Raw genomic sequence first — 22,767 nt, 5'->3', positions numbered from 1 at the left:
ATTGAAATAAGCAACATCTAATATTTATTCAGGCCTTAGATATTTTAATGTGTATATTCAAAGTTTGAAAACAATATACATTGCAGAAAATAAAAAAGGAGTATTGATTTTTTAAACTTTTATTTTAGCTTACAGATTGCAGTGGATCAAAGGAAAATGCTTCATGTATTGAGCAAAATAAAGAAAATCAGTGTTTTGAAAATGAAACTGATGAGACGACAACTGTAAGTGTTATACTGTTTTCTTTTCTTACTAGGCTTCATGGGTAAGATTTGTCTTGTTCTTTGTGGATAGTGCTAGTAGTGTTAAAGAAAGAAAAGAAAATGTGTAACCTAATTTCTAGCTTTGGCCTGGTCAGCATATTGGGTTCTCAGGCTTCTAAGCTGACACTGAATGTGTATCACGTTGAGTAGTTGTGTGTGTTTTATTTTGGGTTCTGTGTTTTAGTACGTAGTCTTTAAGTGCTGGTTATCACACAGTCATTTTGTAAGCTATTTCACTTTTCCTCTCTTGAAAAATACTTTCACTTAACCTAGAAGATGTTAACTATTTGAGACAGTAATAAAATACTAAATGTGCTTCCAGGAAAGCAAGTTATCTAATTTGGCAATGAGACTGTTTTTTTTTTTTTTCTCCAAAAGAAGAGAGGGAGGGTGGACATCCATGCTGGGCTCATGAATACTTAGAAAACACATTTTTGTACTTCCTGGCTGTTCGCAAGGATATTTGTATTTTTGCTTCCTGAAAATGAAGTCATTAGTCCTAAGTGGGATACAAATGTGCCAACCTTCCAGGCAGCTAAATTAAATAAATGCTGAAAAATATATTAGAGAAACTTGTTTTCATAATTGGAGAGCATATTGCTAGCTTATGCTGCTTAAATGCTAAAAGCTTCCATTTCCTCATCTTTTAGGGTACTTTTGAAATTTTAATGTGATCCTCAATATGAACATGCTTAGTACTGCTTGGCAAATAGTAGATATTCATGCTATTGAAATAAATTGCAAGTTTTGCATTTATTTTATTGAGTTGATATTTTTATTAACATTTGGAAAATAAAAAAGATATTAATGAAAACTTTAGACCTTTAATGAGGAATAAATACTTCATATTTAATATGGTTTCTTTCTTTATTTTATTCCTATTATTTCCTTTGAACAATTTAAAATAATTGGGAGTATTTTTTAGGGATATCTTCTGTGTTTAAATAAACCTAATATACAAAGCATAAAGCTTGGAGATTTGATATTCCAGAGTCCTAGTGAGAAACAATGAAAATTTTAATCAGCTTATAGAGAAATGATGAATCTTAAAGAAATAATTGACAGGACTTGGTGACTAAGTAAATTGAGAGTTAGGTGGTATCAGCACAAAAATGGGGTTATTTAGAGGAAAGCTGACTAATGGATAGATAGAGTTGACTAATTCAATTATGGGAACAACTAAGAAAATACCTTTAGAGGAGATGGGGCATATTTGTTGAGAACTAAGTGTAATATCAAAAGTAGGACAGTGTGATAGAATGGAATGAACAAAAGATCCAAAGTCAGAGACCGGGATTTGTATCTTGGCTCTATCACGAATTAGTCATGTGACCTCAGGCACATTAAATGACTTTTTATTGTGCCTGAAATGAGATAAAATGAGATTATACCTATTGTTACTATACTATAGTAATATAAAGAGGATGAAATGGGATAGTTATATATGAAAGGATTGATAGGTAAATGCTCTAGATGTTGCATGCAATTGGAGAAATGAGTAGAGCACTAAATGCCTTCAGGAATATTTTGTTTTATATACTGTTTTAGTTGTTTGATACTTTGGCTAGACTCTGTTTTCTGCTGAAAAAGACAATCTTATGAATTAGAACTGGTTGATTAGGAGACTAAGTAAATACCATGCAAGTACCACAATGGGTGGGGCAGAAAGTTAGGTTTCTTTCAGTAAGAACAGAGAGGTAACAAGGTAGAAACACATTTGACTGTAGGACACATATCAGACTGAGAAGGAAGAATCGTGTAAGAGTAAGTCATAACTGGAAACAGATGTTAGATTATTGTCTTTATACACTTACTATTTGAATGTTCTTGGGCAAGTCACTTAGACTAGCTGTGTGCCTCAGTTTCCTAATCTAAACCCTAATCTAAAGTGAGAGACTGATTAGATATTAATAATTTATGGAGCCGGGTGCGGTAGCCCATGCACTTTGGGAGGCCAAGGTGGTGATCCCAGCACTTTGGGAGGCCAAGGTGTAATCCCAGCACTTTGGGAGGCCAAGGTGGGTGGATCACTTGAGGCCACGAGTTTGAGACCAGCCTGGCCAACATGGTGAAACCCCATCTCTACTAAATACAAAAATTAGCCAAGTGTGGTGGTGTGTGCCTGTAATCCCAGCTACTTGGGAGGCTGAGGCAGGAGAATCACTTGAACCTGGGAGGTGGAGGTTGTAGTGAGCTGAGATAGCGCCACTGCACTCCAGCATGGGTGACAGGGAAAGACTCCATCTCAAAAAATAAATAAATAAATAAATAAATAACTTATGAGTTCTTTCTATTATAATACATTTAGTATATTTTGATAGAATGATCATGTACTTTAGAGAATTTCAGCATTGCTCTTAATTATTTTTAGGCTATAGTGTATATTTATACTCTGTTAAATAGCTGCACCTTCTAATTAACGAGAATTTTGTAGCTCAGCTCTATTTTTCTGGTAACTGTTCTTTCTGATATTTAGAAGGGAACTTCTTTTTCTGAATGCCACTCAGCTGTGGGAAAGAATGTTTTTATGTTTGTTTGTTTTATGGAATGAGAGCAGAACGAGAATCCCTTTGTCTCTATATGTTTACATTAAATGCTTCCCATGATCCTTATTTTAAAAGCGTTAGTTCCGAGACGCTAAATAGCCTAATCAATTTTGGAGAATAAGAACAAACTTAGAAACCTCAGACATCCTGATTCCAAAGCTTACTACAAAGCAACAGTAATCAAGATGGTGTGGTACTGGCATAAAGACTGATATATTCATCAGTGAAAGAGAATGTAGATCCCAGAAATAGACCCTTGCATATATGGCAAATTATTTTAAATAAGGGAGCTAGGACTACCACTGGGGAAAGGATAGTTTATTTAACAAATGGTGGTGGGAAAACTGGATATCTACATGCAAAAGATAAAGTTGGGCCCTTGCTTTATACCATATACAAAAATTAACTCAAGATGGATTAAAGATATAAGTAAGACTTTAAACTCTATAACGCCTACAGAAAATGTAAGATTTAAACTATAAAACTAATAGAAAAATGTCAGGACACATTGGATTTGGCAACAATTTCTTGAATATGACACCAGAAGCACAGGAAACTGAAAGCAAAAATAAACAAATTGTACTGCATCAAACTTAAAGACTTCTGTACATCAAAGAAAACAATGACCAGAGTGAAAAGACAACCAATGGAACTGGAGGAAGTATTTGCAAATCATATATATGTGAAGGCTTTATATCCAGAATATATAAAGAACTTCTACAACTCAACAACAAATAACAAGTAACACAACTAAAAATGGACAAAAGACTTGAATAGAAAATTCTCCAAAGAAAATATACAAATGGCCAATACATCTATGAAAAATGTTCAACCCACTAATCATGAGGGAAATGCCAATCAAAACCACAGTTAAAAATCATTTCACACCCATTAGGATGCCTGCTGTCAAAATAACAGAAAATAATGTGTTGATAAAGATGTGGAGAAATTGAAATGCTTGTACGCTATTGGTGGGAATGGTGCCACCATTATGGAAAACAGTATAAAGATTCTTGAAAACTTTAAAAATAGAAATACCGTACGATCCAGCAATTCCACCTCTGGGTAAATATCCAAAAGAATTCAAAGCAGGATCTTGAAGAAGTATTTACACAGCCATGATCATCACAGCCTTATTTGCAATACTCAAGTGGTGGAAGCAACCCAAATGTCCGTTAACAGAAGAATGGATAAAGAAAATGTTACACACACACACACACACACACACACACACACACACACTATGTAGCCTTAGGAACAAAAGGAAATCCTATCATATGCTAACATGAATGGACCTTGAGGGCATTATGCTAAGCAAAGTAAGCCAGTCACAAAAGGACAAACACTGTATGATTCCACTCCTATGAAGTATCTAAAGTAGGCAGACTGATAAAAACAAAGTAGAGAGGTAGTTGCCTAGGGCTGGAGAGATGAGGGAGGGGGAATTAATGTTTATTGGTTATATAGTTTCAGTTTTTCAAGATGAAAAACTCACCTAGGTATGTGTTTCACAACAATGTAATATACTTAACACTATTGAACTCTACACTTAAGAGTGGTCAATATTATAAATTTAAGGTTATGTGGTTCTTCTTATGATACAATAATAATTTAAAAACGGAGGCCGGGCACGGTGGCTCATGCCTGTAATCCCAGCACTTTGGGAGGCTGAGACGGGCGGATCACGAGGTCAGGAGATCGAGACCATCCTGGCTAACACGGTGAAACCCAGTCTTTACTAAAAATACAAAAAAATTAGCCGAGCATAGTGGCAGGTGCCTGTAGTCCCAGCTACTGGGGAGGCCGAGGCAGGAGAATGGCGTGAACTCGGGAGGCGGAACTTGCAGTGAGCTGAGATTAAGCCACTGCCCTCCAGCCTGGGCGACTGAGTGAGACTCTGTCTCAAAAAAAAAAAAAAAAAAAAAAATTAAAAACTGATGTTTTTGAGTTAATCTTCCCAGAGGGCCAAGTTTGAAAATATTACAGAATCAGGGTTAAAGGTAATTTTAATGGCAATATAGAGTAGTGGCTCTCCTTAGTTTTTAATTGTTTATTGTCACTCTGCTAAAAGGGATTCTATCATCTGCTGGAAAGCCTCAAGTTGTAGGATATATACCACCTCCCAAGGTAGCTCATTCCATCTGGTCAAGTTTGAATTTTGTTAAGTCTCATATATTTATAAAGCTTTATTTAACTAATCAGTCCAATATTAATATATTTGTTTGTTGTCTGTAAAGCAACACAAACACTACAGAAATGATATTATATTAATTGAATACATCTGTATTTAGGATTCTGTTTTTTTATACTTGCTTGAAAACAATGAAGTATATTCTGTTCAGATTTAGAGCACTTAGGACCAAACATTGAAGTTTATGCTATTTACTACCTGGATCAATGAGTTCAGTGATTTTCAAAGTGCAGAAGATTATTAGAACAAAGATGGGATGGGAAGTGGCATCAGATAATCAAGATTTATCCTGTTTCATCCACTTGGTCAATAGAATATTCACCATACTGAAATAAGAGACAACTCAAACAAGTATACATTCCATCCTCATGGATAGGAAGAATCAATATCATGAAAATGGCCATACTGCTCAAAGTATTTTATAGATTCAATGCTATTCCCATCAAAATACTATTGACATTCTTCACAGAATTAGAAAAAAACTACTTTAAATTTCATATGGAACCAAAAAAAGCCCATATAGTCAAGACAATCCTGAGCAAAAAGAACAAAGCTGGAGGCATCATGCTACCTGACTTCAAACTATACTACAAGCCTACAGTAGCCAAAACAGCATGGTACTGGTACCAAAACAGACATATAGACCAAGGGAACAGGACAGAGACCTCAGAAACAACACCACGTATCTACAACCATCTGATCTTTAACAAACCAGACAAAAGCAAGCAATGGGGAAAGGATTCCGTATTTAATAAATGATGCTGGGAAAACTGGCTAGCTATAGGCAGAAAACTGAAACTTGACCCCTTCCTTATACTTTATACAAAAATTAACTCAAGATGGGTTAAATACTTAAATGTAAACCCAAAACCATAAAAACCTTGGATAAAAACCTAGGCAATACCATTCAAGACAGAGGCATGGGCAAAGACTTCATGATGAACATGCCAAAAGCAATAGCAACAAAAGCCAAAATTGACAAATGGAATCTAATTAAACTACAGAGCTTCTGCACAGCAAAGGAAACTATCATCAAAGCAAACAGGCAACCTACAGAATGGGGGCAAATTTTTGCAATCTACCCATCTGACAAAGGTCTAATATCCAGAATCTGCAAGGAACTTAAAGAAATTTACAAGAAAAAAGCAACCCCATTAAAAAGTGGGCAAAGGACATGAACAGACACTTCTCAAAATACGACATTTATGCAGCCAACAAACATATGAATTAAAGCTCAACATCACTGATCATTAGAGAAATGAAAATCAAAACCACAATGAGGTACCATCTCATGCCAGTCAGAATGGCGATTATTAAAAAGCAATAAACAATAGATGCTGGTGAAGCTGTGGAGAAACAGGAATGCTTTCACACTCTTGGTGGGAATGTAAATTAGTTCAACTGTTGTGGAAGACAGTGTGCCAATTCCTCAAAGATCTACAACCAGAAATACCATTTGACCCAGCAGTCCCATTACTAGGTATATACCCAAAGGAATATAAATCATTCCGTTATAAAGATACATGCACATGTATGTTTATTGCAGCACTATTCACAATAGCAAAGACATAGAACCAACCCAAATGCCCATCAATTACAGACTGGATAACGAAAATGTGGTATATACACACCATGGAATAATATGCAGCCATAGAAGGGAATGAGAGAATGTCTTTTGCAGGGACATGGATGAAGCTAGAAACCATCATCCTCAGCAAACTAACACAAGAACAGAAAACCAAACAACACAAGTTCTCATTCATCAGCTGGAGTTGAACAATGAGAACACATGGACACAGTGTGGGGAATAACACACACCAGGGCCAGTCAGGGGGTGGGGGGCAAGGGGAGGGAGAACATTAGGACAAATAGCTAATGCATGTGGGATTTAAGACCTAGATGATTGGTTGATAGGTGCAGCAACCCATGGCACACGTATACCTATGTAACAAATCTGCACATTCTGCGTCTGTATCCTGGAACATAAAGTAAAATAAAATAAAATAAAATAAAAGAATATTGACCATACTGGTTCATCAAGTCAGTAGTTAAATAACTTTGGATAAGTCAGTTTTTCTTAGTCTGAGTTTCTTTACCTGTAAAATTATACTTAATTCATTGGTTATGAATACTTAATGATATTATGCATATGAAAATTTATACTTGGTAAATGAAAAGTTAATGGTTATTTGCAAGTCATATATTAGATAAGGGGTTAACATCCAAAATTTATGAAGAATTTATACAACTCAGTAGTGGAACAAATAACTAATTAAAACATGGGCAAAAGACTTGGGTGGATATTTCTTCAAAGAAGACAGAAATGTCCAACAGGTATATAAAAAGAGGCTAAACATTATCAATCATCAGGGAAATGCAAATCAAAACTACAATGAGAAACCACTTCACGCTCATTAGGATGGCTTTATCAAAAAGTCAATAGATAGGAGGGAGGCAGAGGAAGATAGCTGAATAGAACGTTCCAGTGATTATCCCCCCTGCAGGAACACCAAATTGAATAACTATCTGTGCAAGAAAGCACCTTCATAAGAACCAAAGGTTAGGTGAGTGATCGCAGTAGCTGGCTTAAATACTATATCAAGGAAAGAGACACTAAAGAAGGTAGGAAAGACAGTTTCGCATTGCCTATACCACCCTTCCCCAACCGATGGCATGTATTCAGAAAATCTGTGTGTTCGCAGGAGAGAGAGTGAAGTGATTGTGAGACATTGCATTGGAACTCAATTCTGCCCTCTCACAGCGGAATACAACATAGGGCAAAATTCCACCGGTGTCCACAGATGAAGCATTTAGACTAGCTCCATTCAAAGGGGAATTCTCCACCCCAGTGGTAGGAACGTGAGTTTGGGGTAGCTCCACCATTGGCTGACTAAAGTAGCCTAATGTCCTAGATAAATTTGAATGTCAGTCAGGTAACAAGGTTTGCAGTCCTTGGATAAGTCCTGGCACTGCTCTGGGCTTGGGGCCAGTGGACTTGGGGTACATGAAACCCAGTGAGACACTAGTTGTCACACCCAAGGAAGTGTTTGTGTTACCCCTCCCTAATTCCAGGCATTCAGCTTGGGAAAGACTCCTTACACTTTGGGAAAGCAGAAGAAAAAGTACAAAGGACTTCATCTTGTAACCTGGGTACCAGCTCAGCCATGGTAAACTAAAGCACCACGCTGAATCCTGAAACCCTTAATTCCAGGTCCTAGCTCCTGGATGGCATCTCTAGACCTACCCTTGGCTAGAAGGGAACCTGCTCCCCTGACAGGAGGGACCCCTTCATGGCTAAATATGCCACCTGCTGACTAAAGAGCCCTTGGGCATTGAAGAAACATCAGTAGCAGCCAGGAAAGAGTAGCCATGGACCTTGGATAAGACCCAAATACTGTGATGCCTTCAGGTATTATCCAGCACAGTCCTGGCTGTGATAGCCATGGGAGTGCTTGTGCCATCCCTCCCCCAACTCCAGGAAGCTCAGGAGAGAGAGAGAGAGAGAGAGAGAGACAAACAGACATACAGACAGACTTCTGTTTGGGGAAAGTGAGAAGTGAGGGAAGAGAATCAGAGACTGCTGCCCAGTAATCCAGGGAATTCCCCAGATCTTACCCAAGCCTACCAAGGTGGTACCTCTAGGAGTCTGCAAGAATTACAGCATTACTAGTTCTGCGGCATCTCCCAGTGTTGATATGGCTTCAGTGACCAGAGACTTCGATCACCACACCCAATTCCATTTGAATACCTGGAAACCCTTCTCAAGAAGGATAGGTACGAACAAGCTGAGACTGCAAGCTTAAAATAAATACCTAACTTCTAAATACCCAGATATTAACAAACATCCACAAGCATCAAGAACATCCAGGAAAACATGATCTACTAAACAAACTAAATAAGTCACCAGTGACAAATTCTAGAGTGGTGGAAATAGATGAACTTTCAGAAAGAGAATTCAAAATAGTTGTTTGAGAAAGCTCAGTGAGCATCAAGATAACACAGAGAAGGGATTCAAAATCTTATCACAGAAATTTAACAAGCAGATTGAAATAATTTTTTAAATAATCAAGCAGAAGTTCTGCAGCTGAAAAATTTCTATTGTCAAAATGAAAAATGCTTTCGAATCTCTGAAGAGTAGACTTGATCAAGCAGAAGGAAAAGTTGGTGAGATTGAAGACAGGCTGTATAAAAAACAGCCATGGGGGAAAGAAGAAAAAAATAATAAAGAGAATGAAGCAAACCTATGAGATCTAGAAAACAGTCTCAAAAGGGAAAATGTAAAATGTATTGACCTTAAGGAGGAAGTAAAGAAGGAGATCAGGTAAGAAAGTTTATTTAAAGAAATAACAACAGAGAAATTTCCAAACCTAGAAAAAATATTATCGGGTAGACGAAGGTCATAGAAAATTAAGCAGATTTAATCCACATAAGACTACTTCAACACATTTAATAATCAAATTCCCAAAGGCTAAGGATAAAGAAAGGATCCTAAATGAAGCAAGAGAAAAGAAACAAGCAACATTGCAAGGGAGCATACATCTGGCAACAACCTTTTCAGTGGAAATCTGACAGTCCAAGATAGAGGTGCATGACATATTTAAAGTGCTGCAGGAAAAAAAAAAAAAAGAAACAACTTTTATCCTAGAATAGCATATCCAGGGAAAATAGCCTTCAAACATGAAGGAAAAATAAAACTTTACAAGTCAAATAACAGCTGAGGGATTTCATCAACAGTGGACTTGTCCTAAGAGCAATGCTAAAGAGAGTTCTTTAATCTAAAAGAAAAGGACATTAACAAACAATAAGAAATCTGAAGGTACAAAACTCACTGGTAACAGCAAATACACAGCCAAATACAGAATACTTCAACACTGTAATTGTGGTGTGTAAACCACTCATATCTTGAATAGGAATAGTAAAAGAACTAATCAAAAATAATAACTACAACATATTTCTAAGAAATAGATAGTATAAAAATATATAGAAACAACTAAAAATCAAAGAACACGGAGGATAAAGTGTAGAGTTTTTTTTTAAGTTTTCTCTTTGCTTGTGCATTGTTTCTGAAATCAGAGTTAGGTTGTCATTAGTTTAAAATTATTTTTTACAAGATATTATTTGCAAGCTTCATGGTAACCTCGGATCAAAAAACCCACAACAGATACACAGAAAAGTAAAAGCAAGAAATTAGAACATACTACCAGAGAAAATCACTTTTACACAAAGGAAGACAGGAAGGAAGGAGGGAAGAGAAGACCACAAAGTAACCAGAAAACAAATAACAAAATGGGAGGAGTAAGTTCTTACCTATCAATAATAACGTTTACTATAAATGGACTAAACTTTCCAATGAAAAACATAAAGTGGCTAAACTGATTAAAAAAAAAGACCCAATTATATGCTGCCTACAAAACTCACTTCACCTATAGAGTGAAATTAAAGAGATGGAAAAAGATATTCTGTACAAATGTAAACTAAGAAAGAGCAGGAATTAGCTATACCTATATCAGATAGAATAAATTCTAAGATAGGAACTAAAGGAAGAGACAAAGAAGGACATTATATAATGATAAAGGAGTCCATTTGGCAAGAGGATATAACAATTATAAATGTATATGCACCCAACACTAGAGCACCCATATATATAAAACAAATATTATTAAGGCTAAAGAGAAAGAAAGACCACAATACAATACTAGCCGGAGAGCTCAACAACCCATTTTCAGCATTGAACAGATCATCCAGACAGAAAATCAACAAAGAAACATCAGACTTAATCTACACTGTCAACCAAATGGGCCTAATAGATATTATAGAACATTTTATCCAAAAGCTGCAGAATGCACATTCTTTCTTTCAGCACATGGGTCATTCTCAATGATAGACCATATGTTAAAGCACAAAATGAGTCTTAAAACATTCAAAACATTGAAATTATATTAAATATCTTTTCTGACCACTATGGATTAGAACTAAAAATCAATAAGAAGAGGAACTTTGGAAACTATACAAACACATAGAAATTAAACAATATGCTCCTGAGTGACAAGCAGGTCAATGAAGAAATCAGGAAGGAAATTTTAAGATTTTATGAAACAAATGAAAATGGAAACACAACATACATAAACTTATGGGATATAGCAAAAGCAATTGTAAGATGGAAGTATACCAATAAGCACCTGCATTAAAAAGTAGAGAAATTTCAAATAAATAACCTAATGATACATTGTAAGGAACTAGAAAAGCAAAAGCAAAACAAGCAAAAATTAGTAAATCAACAAACTTTTAGCCAGACTGAGAACAAAAGAGAGAAGACACCCCAATATAAAATCAGATGAAAAACGTGACATTACAACTGATATCACAGAAATTCAAAGGATCATTAGAGATACTATCAACAACTATATGACAAAGAATTGGAAAATCTAGAATAAGTAAATTTCTAGACACATACAACCTACCAAGGTTCAACCATGAAAAAATCTGAAACCAAAATAGACCAATAACAAGTAATGAGACAGAAGTCATAATTAAGTCTCCCATCACAGAAAAATTCAAGACCTAATGACTTTACTGATGAATTCTACCAAATATTTAAAGAACTAATACCGATCCTACTCAAACTACTTGAAAAAATCTAGGAGGAAGGAGCACTTCCAAACTCATTTCATGAGGCTAGTATTACTACAATGCCAAAACCGGAGAAAGACACATCAAAAAAGAAAACTATAGGCAAATATCTCTGATGAACATAGATGCAAAAATCCTCAACAAAATACTCACAAACCAAATTCAATAACAAATTAAAAGGATTATTCATCAAGACCAAGTGAGATTCGTCCAGGGATGCACAGATGTCTCAACATACAGAAATCAATCAATGTAATATATCATATTGACCGAATGAAGGATAAAACCATATTTCATTTGATGCTGAAAAGCATTCAATAAAATTCAATATCTCTTCGTGACAAAAATGCTAAAAAATGTGGCATAGAGGGAACATACCTCAACACAATTAAAAGCTATGTATGCTAGACTCCTACATAGTACCATACTGAAGGGGAAAAATTAAAAGCCTTTTCTCTAAGATATATAACAAGACAAGGATGCCCATTTTTACCACTGCTATTCAATATAGCACTGGAAGTCCTAGCTAGAGTAATTAAATAAGAGAAATAATAAAGGGCATCCAAATTGGAATGAAAGAAGTCAAATTATTCTTGTTCATAGCTGATATGATCTTCTATTTAGAAAAACCTAAAAATTCCACCAAAAAACTATACTAATAGAACTGAAGAATAAATTCAATACAATTGCAGGATACAAAATCAACATACAAAAAGTATTAGCATTTCTAAATGTCAACAATGAACAATCTGAAAAAGAAACCAAGAAAAAAACTCCCATTTACAATAACTACAAATAAAATAATATGCCTAGGAATAAATTTTAATCACAGAAGTAAATGATCTCTTCAATGAAAACGATAAAACATTAGTAAAAGAAACTGAAGAGGGCACAAAAAATGGAAAGATATTTTGTGTTAATGGATTGGAGAAATCAATATTGTTAAAGTGTTCATACTGCTGAAAGCAATCTACACGTTCAGTGAAATCCCTATCAAAATACCAATGACATTCTTCACAGAAATAACAAAGTAATCCTAAAATTTGTATGGAACCAGTATAGACCCAGGATAGCCAAAGCCATCATGGGCAACAAAAAGAACAAAGCTGGAGGAATTACATTACTTGACTTTAAATTATACTACAGAGCTATAGTAACCAAATCAGTATGGTATTGGAATAAAAACAGACACATAGATCAATGGAACAGAATAGAGAATGCAAAAATAAATCCATACATCTACCATGAACTCAATTTTAACAAAGGTGTGAAGGACATATTTTGGGGGAAGGACAGTCTCTTTAATAAATTGTGCCAGGAAAACTGGATATCCATGTGCAGAAAAATGAAACTACAACCCTATATCTCACCATATACAAAAATAAAATAAAAATGGATTAAAGATTTAAATATAAGACCTGAAACTATGAAACTACTGAAAGAAAACTCTGAAGAAACTCTCTAGGACATTGGTCTGGGCAAAAATTTCTTGAGTAATACCTCAAAAGTGCAGGCAACCAAAGCATAAATAGAAAAATGACATTACATCAAGCTAAAAAGCTCTCCATAGCAAAGGAAATAATCAACAAATGAGACAAATTATACAATGGGAGGAAATATTTTCATGTGATAATAGATTAATAACCCTAATATATAGGGAGCTCAAACAACTCAATGGGAAAAAAAACAAATAATCTGATTTTAAAATGGACAAAAGATCTGAACAGAGATTTCTCAAAAGAAGATGTATAAATAGCCAATAGATATATGAAAAATACTCAACATTATTAATCATCAAGAAATGCAAATCAAAACAACAGTGGGGTATCATCTCACCCCAGTTAAAATGGCTTTTATCCAAAAGGCAGGAAATAATGAGTTCTGGTGAGGATGTGGAGAAAGGGTAACCCTCATACACTGTTTGTGGGAGTATAAATTAGTACATCCACTATGGAGAGGAGTATGGAGATTCCTCAAAAATTAAAAATAGAAACTACCATATGATTGAGCAATCCCATTGCTAGGTATTTATCCAGAAGAAAAGAAATCAGCGTATTGAAGAGATACCTACACTCCTGTATTTATTATTTATTCACTTAGCCAAGATTTGGAATCAAAGTGTCCATCAACTGATGAATGGGTAAAGAAAATGTGGTACACATTGGAATATTATTTAGCCACAAAAAAGAATGAACTCCTATCATTTGCAACAACATGGATGGAACTTGAGGTCATTATGTTAAGTGAAAGAAACCTGGCACAGAAAGACAAATTTCACATGTTCTGTGTCATATGTGGCTAAACATTAAAACAGTTGAACTCATGGAGAGAAAAGAGTATAATGATGGCTACCTAAGGCTGGGAAGAGTAGCGGTGATGGAGGGGAAAAGTGGGGATGGTTAATTTATATGAAAGTATAGTTAGATGGAATGAATAAGATCTAGTATTTGATAACACAACAGGGTGACTATAGTCAACAATAATTATTGTATATATCAAAAAACTAAGACTGGAATTGGAATGTGTCTAATACAAAAAAAAAAATAAGTTCCTGAGGTGATGGATATCCCAGTTACCCTGATGTGATCATTAAACATTTTATGCTTGTACCAGAACATCACATTTACCCTATAAATATATATAACTATCATGTACTCATAATTTTTTAAAAAGATAGGTTACAAATGCATATTTTCTACAAAAATTATTCTGTGCATACCTTTCTTTGTTTTGGGAGTGTCATATAAATTGTTTACTATTTCTAAATAAAAGTCAAAAGATGACAAATGTTGGTGATGATGTGGAGAAATGGGAACTCTGTACACTGTTGGTGGGAATGGAGATTGGTACAGCCATTATGGAAAACAGTATGGAGGTCCCTAAAGAAACTGAAGATACAACACTCTATGACCCAGCAATTCCTCTTCTGGGCATATACACAAAGGAAATGAAAGCACAATCTTGTAAAAATATTTGCACTCGTATGACCTTTGCGGTATTATTCACAATAGCCAAGATGGGGAAATAAGTGTTTGTCAGTGGGTGAATGGATAAAGAAACTGTGGTACACACATAATATGGAATAATATTCAGCTTTAAAAAAGAATGAGATCTTTCCACTTGCCATGACATGGAGGAGCCTGGGAGGACATTATGCTAAGTGAAATAAGCCAGACACAGAAAGGAAAATATTGCATAATCTCACATATATGTGGAATCTATCTATCTGTGTGTGTATACATATACACAAACTTACCATATACAAAATAAAATTTAAAAAATACACACACAGAATAAAACAGTGGTTACTGAGTTGGGAGGAATGAAGAGATGTAGGCTGGAGGATACAAACTAGCAGATATGTACTATGAAGAAGTCTAAAGAGCTAATGTACACCATGAGGACTGTAGGTAATAACATTGTATTATATATGGGATTCATGCTAAATGAGTAGATTTTAGCTGTTCTTGACACAAAAACAAAAAATGGGTAACTATATGAGAAGTGATAAATATGTTAATTTGCTTCACTATAATAACCTTTTTACTATGTATATATATCTTACATGATGTTGTATACCTTAATTATTCCCAATACAATTTATTTCAAAATAAATTAATTTTGAATCCAAAAAACTATTGTTTATGTGTATGTTTGTAAATACTATTGTTAGTGTAAATCAGATCCTTAGAAACCAAACTATGTTAAAGATCTTGCATTGCAAATTTCATGTTGGACTGCTGATTCTAGCCATATACTTTTTAAAGAGTTTCCATGTGATGCATCTCATTCATTCATTCACTCATTCAAAAATCTCTATTTAGCATCTGTTATGTTCTAAACACTGGTGAGATTGCCATGGACAAAACATAAGGTTCCTGCTCTCACTGGTAAACTTCAGATAGGGGAGATAGTAAGAGATGAATAGAGAAGATAATTTTGGATTGTGATAATCATATGGAGGAAATAAACTGGGATGATGTAATGGAGAAGGGATGGAAGAGATTCTAATTAGGGGAAATCAGTTTGGGAAGGTCTTGCTGAGGTGGTAACATCTGAGCAGAGCCTTGAATGATGAGAAGGAGCCAGCCATGTGCAAATCCAGGGAAAAACAGTTTCTGGCAGAAGAAACAACAAATTCAAGGCCCAGAGGAAGAATTAGAGTGAAACACTATATTGAGGAACAGGTAACAGGCCAGTGTGCTTTGGGTATGTATTAGTTCGTTTTCAGGCTGCTTATAAAGACATACCCGAGACTGGAAAGAACAAGAGGTTTAATTGGACTTATAGTTCCACTTGGTTGAGGAGGCCTTAGAATCATGGCAGGAGGTGAAAGACACTTCCTACATGGTGACAGTATGAGAAAATGAGGAAGAAGCAAAAGCATAAATCCCTGATAAACCCATCAGATGTTGTGAGACTGATTCCATAACACAAGTATAGCATGGGAAAGACCGGCATCCATGATTCAATTACTTCCTGTGGGTCCCTCCCACGACGTGGGAATTCTAGGAGATACAATTCAAGTTGAGATTTGGGTGGGGACACAACCAAACCATATCAGGGTATAAGAAGGTGGAGTATGGGAATGGCATTTAGCAATACTGCTGAGGTTATTTATATTGACTTGAAAGCAAAATTTTATTTTTGACCATTATAGCTTTTTAGATTTGTGGCTTGCACACAACTATTTGGATTTCTGGAATCCACTCAACCCACAGCATTGTATAATAGGAAAAATTGAGCCTCATAAGAAATGTAGTTAATGTTCAACAAAGTTTATGTAAACTTTGATTTGTTAGGGACACAATTTTTATTGAATGTTTACATTATTTATAACCTACCATTTATATAAAATTTCAAAAGTTGTTTAGATTTTGATGATGATAATAACTGGGAGAGCTACATGGCTATCATTTAACTATGTTCCAACTCACATGAGAAAAACTGACATAAAATTTAGGTCCATACAATTGAATATCATGATTAAAAGATGGGTTAAAACTAAAAATTAATTCATTTCATTAGCAATTATTGGTTCACTCAAAATTTTGCTTGTTTAGTTTTTATATTTTTTTGTAAGGATACACATTTAACTTGAACAGAATACATAGACTCCTGCTTTTCATGAATTATTTTCGGGATCCATTACTGTCCTGATTTTTTTAATGATAGAAACTCTGAAAAACTCAGTCTTTTTTCAGTTGATCCTAATTTCTTACTTACCTCTGGAGAGTTTGGAAATGAGGGCAGGCATTTTGCCATGACCTGCCTGCAGTCTATTTATTTTACTAAGCTAACAAGCTTTGCAGATGTCATTTGTGTGCCTGCTGTTCTGGGTATATGGGGAACAGATAGACAGGGATAGGAGGCCAGGTGGGTGGATTTCTTGTTATTTCCTTTGGACCTAATCTTTCTAATGTGGAGTCCATTCCTTCTGGGGTTATTCTCAAGGCCCTTATAAGCTATGGAAGGTGTCAGGTAGGAACCCAGAGATGAACCTGTCTTTTTAGGAGGATCACAGGTTGTTTATAGTTCATCTGCATGGAGTCCAGGCTACCTTTGGCTAAGGAGAAGGCCTTTTGTATCTGTTTGTGCCATACTCTCAGTTTGGACCCAGAGGGACAGAAACGATTTCAGGATTTGCAGTGTGATGAGACGGAAATAACATAGACCACTCTCTGTGTTGGGGTCACCTAGGTTTTGTGTCATGGCAGGTCATAGAACCTCAAGCAACTTCAGTTTCCTTAACTATAAAATAGGGATTATAATTATTTCCTAAAGGGTATTATGACCATGAGATAATAGTTACAAAGTATTTACCCCAGTACTTCAGATAATAGCCACTTGATAAATTACTATTATTATTAACATGCTTATATTTATTACTGTTTTTCTAACACAATAGCAAGCACCTAGTTTCAGTAGCATCCTGTACTTGTAACACTTCAGCTAGAAATTGCCCTTCTCCATTATAGATAAGACTGTTCTAAACCTTACCTTCTTACATCAGACTGGATTTTCCAATGAAAATATTTTTATTTGCAAATACCTTCAGCTACATGCACCAATATATTTATTTTTAAATTTTTATGTATGCACATATGCATATATGTATATAATTAATATAAATATATGGTTCTCATATGAATAAGGGATCATAGGTTTAAATAGATTTTTTAAAAACTATCAAAAAATATCATAACTAGAGCTGTGATTATTCTTTCATTCCACTAATATTGATTTTGTTCCTCTTAAGTGCCAGTACCATATTAGGTGCCAGATATATACATTAAATCTGCCCTCAAGGGGCTTAGATTCTAGAATAGACACTGACTGGATTTCACTTCTAGACATATTTTTCCCTGTTGGAAACAAACAAAATAAAAGTAATAATGGATTTAAGTGGTTAAGGTACAGGTTTAGTGCAAGTAATTTACAAGAGTAATTTTATGATATCAAACTTTCAATGATAGGTTTTACTAAGAATCAATATATTTCTAGTTTTAGATCATTAACCTCAAGGAATATCAAGTAAAGCAGCTTGCAGGCTGAGGCTTTTTATCTTGCCAAAGACTTCTTGTGAAAATCACAGGCCCAATTGAGCACTGCGTCTGTTAAAAAAAAAAATGCTTCATGTCAATACCTTGTTAATTATAAAAACAACATAATGTTTCCCTTGAGGCAAAGGAGTGAATTATCCTCTATCATCTTTATATCTGAGGAAAATCAATCAAAGATAAGGTATACACAAAGTGGAAAACCCAAATGGGTCTACACTTCAAAATGTTATGTACTTATATCTAAACATACATACATTATCCAGTTAATCACTTGAGGTGAATACAAACAAATGAATATATAACATACATATTGTACATGCATTTACAGTATACTTGTACTCAAAATTATATGAGCAATGCTCTTCTTTCTCAAATAAAGATTGCATATTCAGTTTGTAAAATGCTTGCTGTAAAATGCTTGCTCTGAAGCACTTTTATTGGATGTATTTATTAAACTGATTGTATAAAGGTATAACATATTGCTGATTCATTCCTTTTTCAAATACAATAGAGTGCATGCAATTCTCTTTTCTCCTAACTTCTAGTTAACTCCTATGGTTCTTCCTCATCTTAGCTCAAGGCCCCTCTCCAGAAAGCTTTCCCTCACTGCTCCATTCTGGGTTAAATGCCTCTATTTTTGTAGACGTAAAACACTCCCAAATGCTTTCTGTACGGTACTATAGTTTTTTATTCTCTTGCGGGCAGGGATTTTGCTAGCTTTTCCTCACTTTGTGTTTCCACATAAGTAGATTCTCAAGTATATTTGTTGAATGAATGAGACACTAGTCTAGGCAATGGAAATAAAGAGTTAAAACTATCTTTAAGGAGTGCATTTTAGAGGGTGATATAGACATTAATCAAATAATCACATAATGAGTGCTCAACAAACATGTGTCAGGTGAATGACTTAGGGACTGCCTAAGGTATTCTAGAACCTATGCTAGACAAGCTGTGTTTTATTTCTGCAAGTCTCTATAGTTTACAAAGTGCTTTCCTCTGTGATCCACCAACGTTAGAAGGCTAATCAGGCTCCCTTTGCTAATTTTTCTCTAAGTGTCTGCCTCTCTGCAAAGATGGAATGAAGTTCCGAAGGTATCATCTTCCAGGATACCTTGTGAAAATACTCATCTTACTCTGCTATCCAATTTATTTACTTCCTCTGTCTAACCCCTGATTGTCTCCATTCTGACTGTCTCTATGACTAACAAAGACCTGGACTTGGAATTAAGGGACGTGGTCTTTAATGTTGCCATTGAAAGTTACTAGGCTTTTAGGAAGTCATTTAAACTTCCCAAGCCTGTGAGACTGTTACAAGTTCTTTGTCAACTTTAAGGTGCTATAGGGACACAAAGACTAATTATTTTGAACATGAATATGGCAGTAAGTCTCAATTACCTATTAGATGTTAGTTGTGTCAGGGAAACACGCTGGTACATAAAGATATAAGGTTTTACGCACCCTTAGATAAGCTTAGGAAGTATTGAGTTAAAATAATTATTGTGATGATGTAACAAATGAGGGTGAATAGACAAACTGGTGTTTCTTTGACCTTTTCAAATTACTGAACCATAAGACAGAGTTACCTAATGGAATGGACCAGAGCATGGATTTTATTGGTGGTGTTTAACTTGAAATTTACTTGAAATTTCTTACATCAGTAGGATAGCAGTTCAGAGGAAATTATATTTTTTAACTACAAATATTTTTTTGAGCCACTTTTGAAGGTTTTTATATCAAATTGAACTTTAGGAGCTTGTCTTTTCTTCTTTTTTTCCTCAGAACACGTATTTGATTTGCTATGAACTTAAAATCTTTATGAACAGTGCTCTCATTTGGGTAAAATAATGACATGTCAGTTTCTGAGACATTCATTTATTTAGCAATCAGGAGGTTATTGGGATATTGAGGTTAGAACCTCAATAATTCATGAAAAGTAGAAGAGTCTTATATTTTATTTATATTATTTTTTTCCAAATTGTTTATCATAGAAAGTATACTTTTTATGAAAAAAAAAAAAGAGGGTGGTGGTTAGTAGTGGGGTGGGAAATGGTCCTGCCAGTATCCTGAGGAGATAAAGTGTATGGGTCCCTAGACATTTATTTTTGATATTTCAATGGTCCAGTTGACTATGTATTTTCTTCCTAGTGAAAGCGAATCATTGATTTTCGATTTTTATTGGTCAGGCAGTACTTTCCATTCTGTCATTCACTCTCTCTCACTCTCCCTCACTCTCCCTCATTCTCCCTTCCCACCCCCTCTCTCCTTTCTGAGCTCCTGTGTCTGTTTTGCTGTTTCAGTCTGTGACTGCCTGTGTGTCTAAGATGATGGGAAAAAAAAGTATATTATTATCCAGAGTGATGCTTGTCAAGCACCTCAAAGGCCGTCTATGTAGTAGCAGCTTTACTAGAAGAAAGGGAGGGATTTGGGGGAGGGGAGAGTGCTAATCATTTGGCTGTTAAAATGCTGCAGAAGGCAACACAAAGCTCTGCCCACTTAATAAGTGCCTGCAGACAGCAAGTGAGGAGGGAAAAGTTTGGGAAAGAACTCATTTTTTCACTCAGAATGTGGAACTTTTGTAAACACTTTAGAACCTCCTCCCACCCCAATTTCATAATATTCATTTAAATGTTCAGGTTTTTTGTGTATTTGCATATGTCATGGACCACACACATAGGTAAACACAAAAAAGGAGAAATGTAACCCTTTTCTATAAGTTAAACCTCCAAATCCGCAGTTTCCTTATGTCACTGGCTTGATTTTCCTTATCCAGCTGTTAGTCATTTGTAAGAAGCTGCCCTTGTAATTGCAAGTGAGTTGAGATGTGATGTATGCAGTACCACATGCACCTTAGCTTTTCAGTCATATCTTTCGAGTCATTTAGACTCCCGGCAATCATGCTCATAATAAATAGCATTTTATTATCCAAAGCCGCTATTCTGGCACTGGAACGACAGCCATTTGGTAGATGGGACGGGTAGTTTTTTGTGTTACTCAGTGTTAGTAAGAAAGGAAGGCAACAAAGGGGGGACTTTGGCAAAGAAAATCTTATGAGTATACTGAAGCAGCACATCAGAATTCAGAAACAAGAGCAAGAGCTGAAATGTGATTCCCTGGTGCTTGGTGTTACACTCATCGCAACGATAGAACTGTGCGGGGCACTCACAGGAGCCTTGTTCCGATCAAGGAATCCGCTAAAAGACCATGCAGCCACGGAGCCCAGGAAGCCACCGGGAAGTTTTGCCGGAGCTGATTTCTAGGGGATTTTCTGGTGCCTAGCAGAATCCTGCTTGCCTTGAGCTGTATGGAGGAGGGCTCGAGTTTCCCATGAGGGGCCCCCTTGGAAAAGCCGTCTGTACAGAATCCAAGCTCTGCTTCTTTCTGTGTGCAATTTCCAAAAGGCTTTTCTCACCTTTGCTGATTTGCTGGTGTGATTTCCATGTACTGAGTCCTGTGTAGGGATCCGGGATGGATTGCCTGTGCATTGTCACCACAAAGGTAGGATAGGAAACGGGGCTGTTATTGTGTGCAGCATTTTTCTATTATTATTCTGGTCCCGTAATTAAACAGTTCTAGTAGGTGCTGCCAGTTCATGAGAGAAAATGATTAGTATAATTTACTTTGCTGGGCATTTTGTTCCCTGAGGGTCTGGGGGGTCCTGTCTTTATGTGATTTTTAACTTTTTAAAGTGATATTGCATGTTTGTGCAAATGGAAGGAGAATTTGCCTGTTTTTTTTTTTATGTCAGGATTTGCTTTTGCATCTATTTATAGCTCATAATAGAAATATCTATAGTAGTAGTGTAGCACATACACATCAGTTTAACTTAACATATCAGGGCAGTCTTTCTGAGTGTGATAATTAGCTTTTCATTTAAAAACCATGTCTTCTGTGTTTGAAGAAGCCAATCAGCTTTACTGTGACTTGACATATTGCTTCTGATTGGAGAATTCTGATATTCTGCATTTTAGTGATTTATTTTAAAGGAAAAAAATCTCAAGGCCCTGAGTTAAAACAAACACAATATTTAATATTTAGCTAATTCTATTTTAATTATACACAAATATTTGCATTATTGGAAGTATAAATAAAAGTGGGAATGAAATAAAATCAATAGGCAATCGTTTTATGGATTTGTTTTACAGAAAATAGCGAAACATTTCAAAAGCATTTTAGTTTATTCTGTCATCAGTTCTAAATAATGTATTTAAATTTTATAATCACTGATTATTTGAATAGATATTCCTAATATTTTTGGGAAAAACTAATTATAGACATTTATTCATTAGTTCCCTTTTCATTTTGCATGTAAGCATACCATGAGTTAATTTGAACCATATCTTTTTGTATCTCACGTTGATTAGATGACTATTAAACATAACAAAATTAATAGCTTAGAACATGAGAGTTAACTAAGTGTAGATGTCCCATTGTGATCTCCTTTTACCACTGAAGAAAAGATTATTTAATTTCAAAGCCACAAACCAAGTTCCCCATAGTATGACCTTAAATATATTACTTTTACAAATGAAGTCCCAGAAAATCTTAATGGATATCTTCCCATATGGCCTAATATC

The 22,767-nt window shown here is 35.3% G+C and overlaps 1 protein-coding gene across 16 annotated transcripts in view; it reads left to right on the top strand.

Annotated features, from left to right (window-relative positions):
• DLG2 (discs large MAGUK scaffold protein 2) overlaps positions 1-22,767 on the top strand; it is a 2,168,441-nt gene that overhangs the window by 466,629 nt on the left and 1,679,045 nt on the right. For 15 of the 16 annotated variants that reach the window (XM_063783330.1, XM_063783332.1, XM_063783324.1 and 12 more), the window contains one exon: positions 129-224. In XM_063783330.1, the coding sequence (XP_063639400.1) occupies positions 129-224 (96 nt within the window). Of the gene's footprint in view, positions 1-128; positions 225-21,588; positions 21,689-22,767 lie in introns of those variants that run through there. The other variant, XM_009423836.5, reaches the window with a different exon arrangement.

Source organism: Pan troglodytes, chromosome 9, assembly GCF_028858775.2.
Source record: "Pan troglodytes isolate AG18354 chromosome 9, NHGRI_mPanTro3-v2.0_pri, whole genome shotgun sequence".
NCBI lineage: Eukaryota > Metazoa > Chordata > Mammalia > Primates > Hominidae > Pan > Pan troglodytes.
The sequence above is the reverse complement of the archived record's forward strand: the minus strand, read 5'-3'. Positions and strand labels throughout refer to the sequence as shown.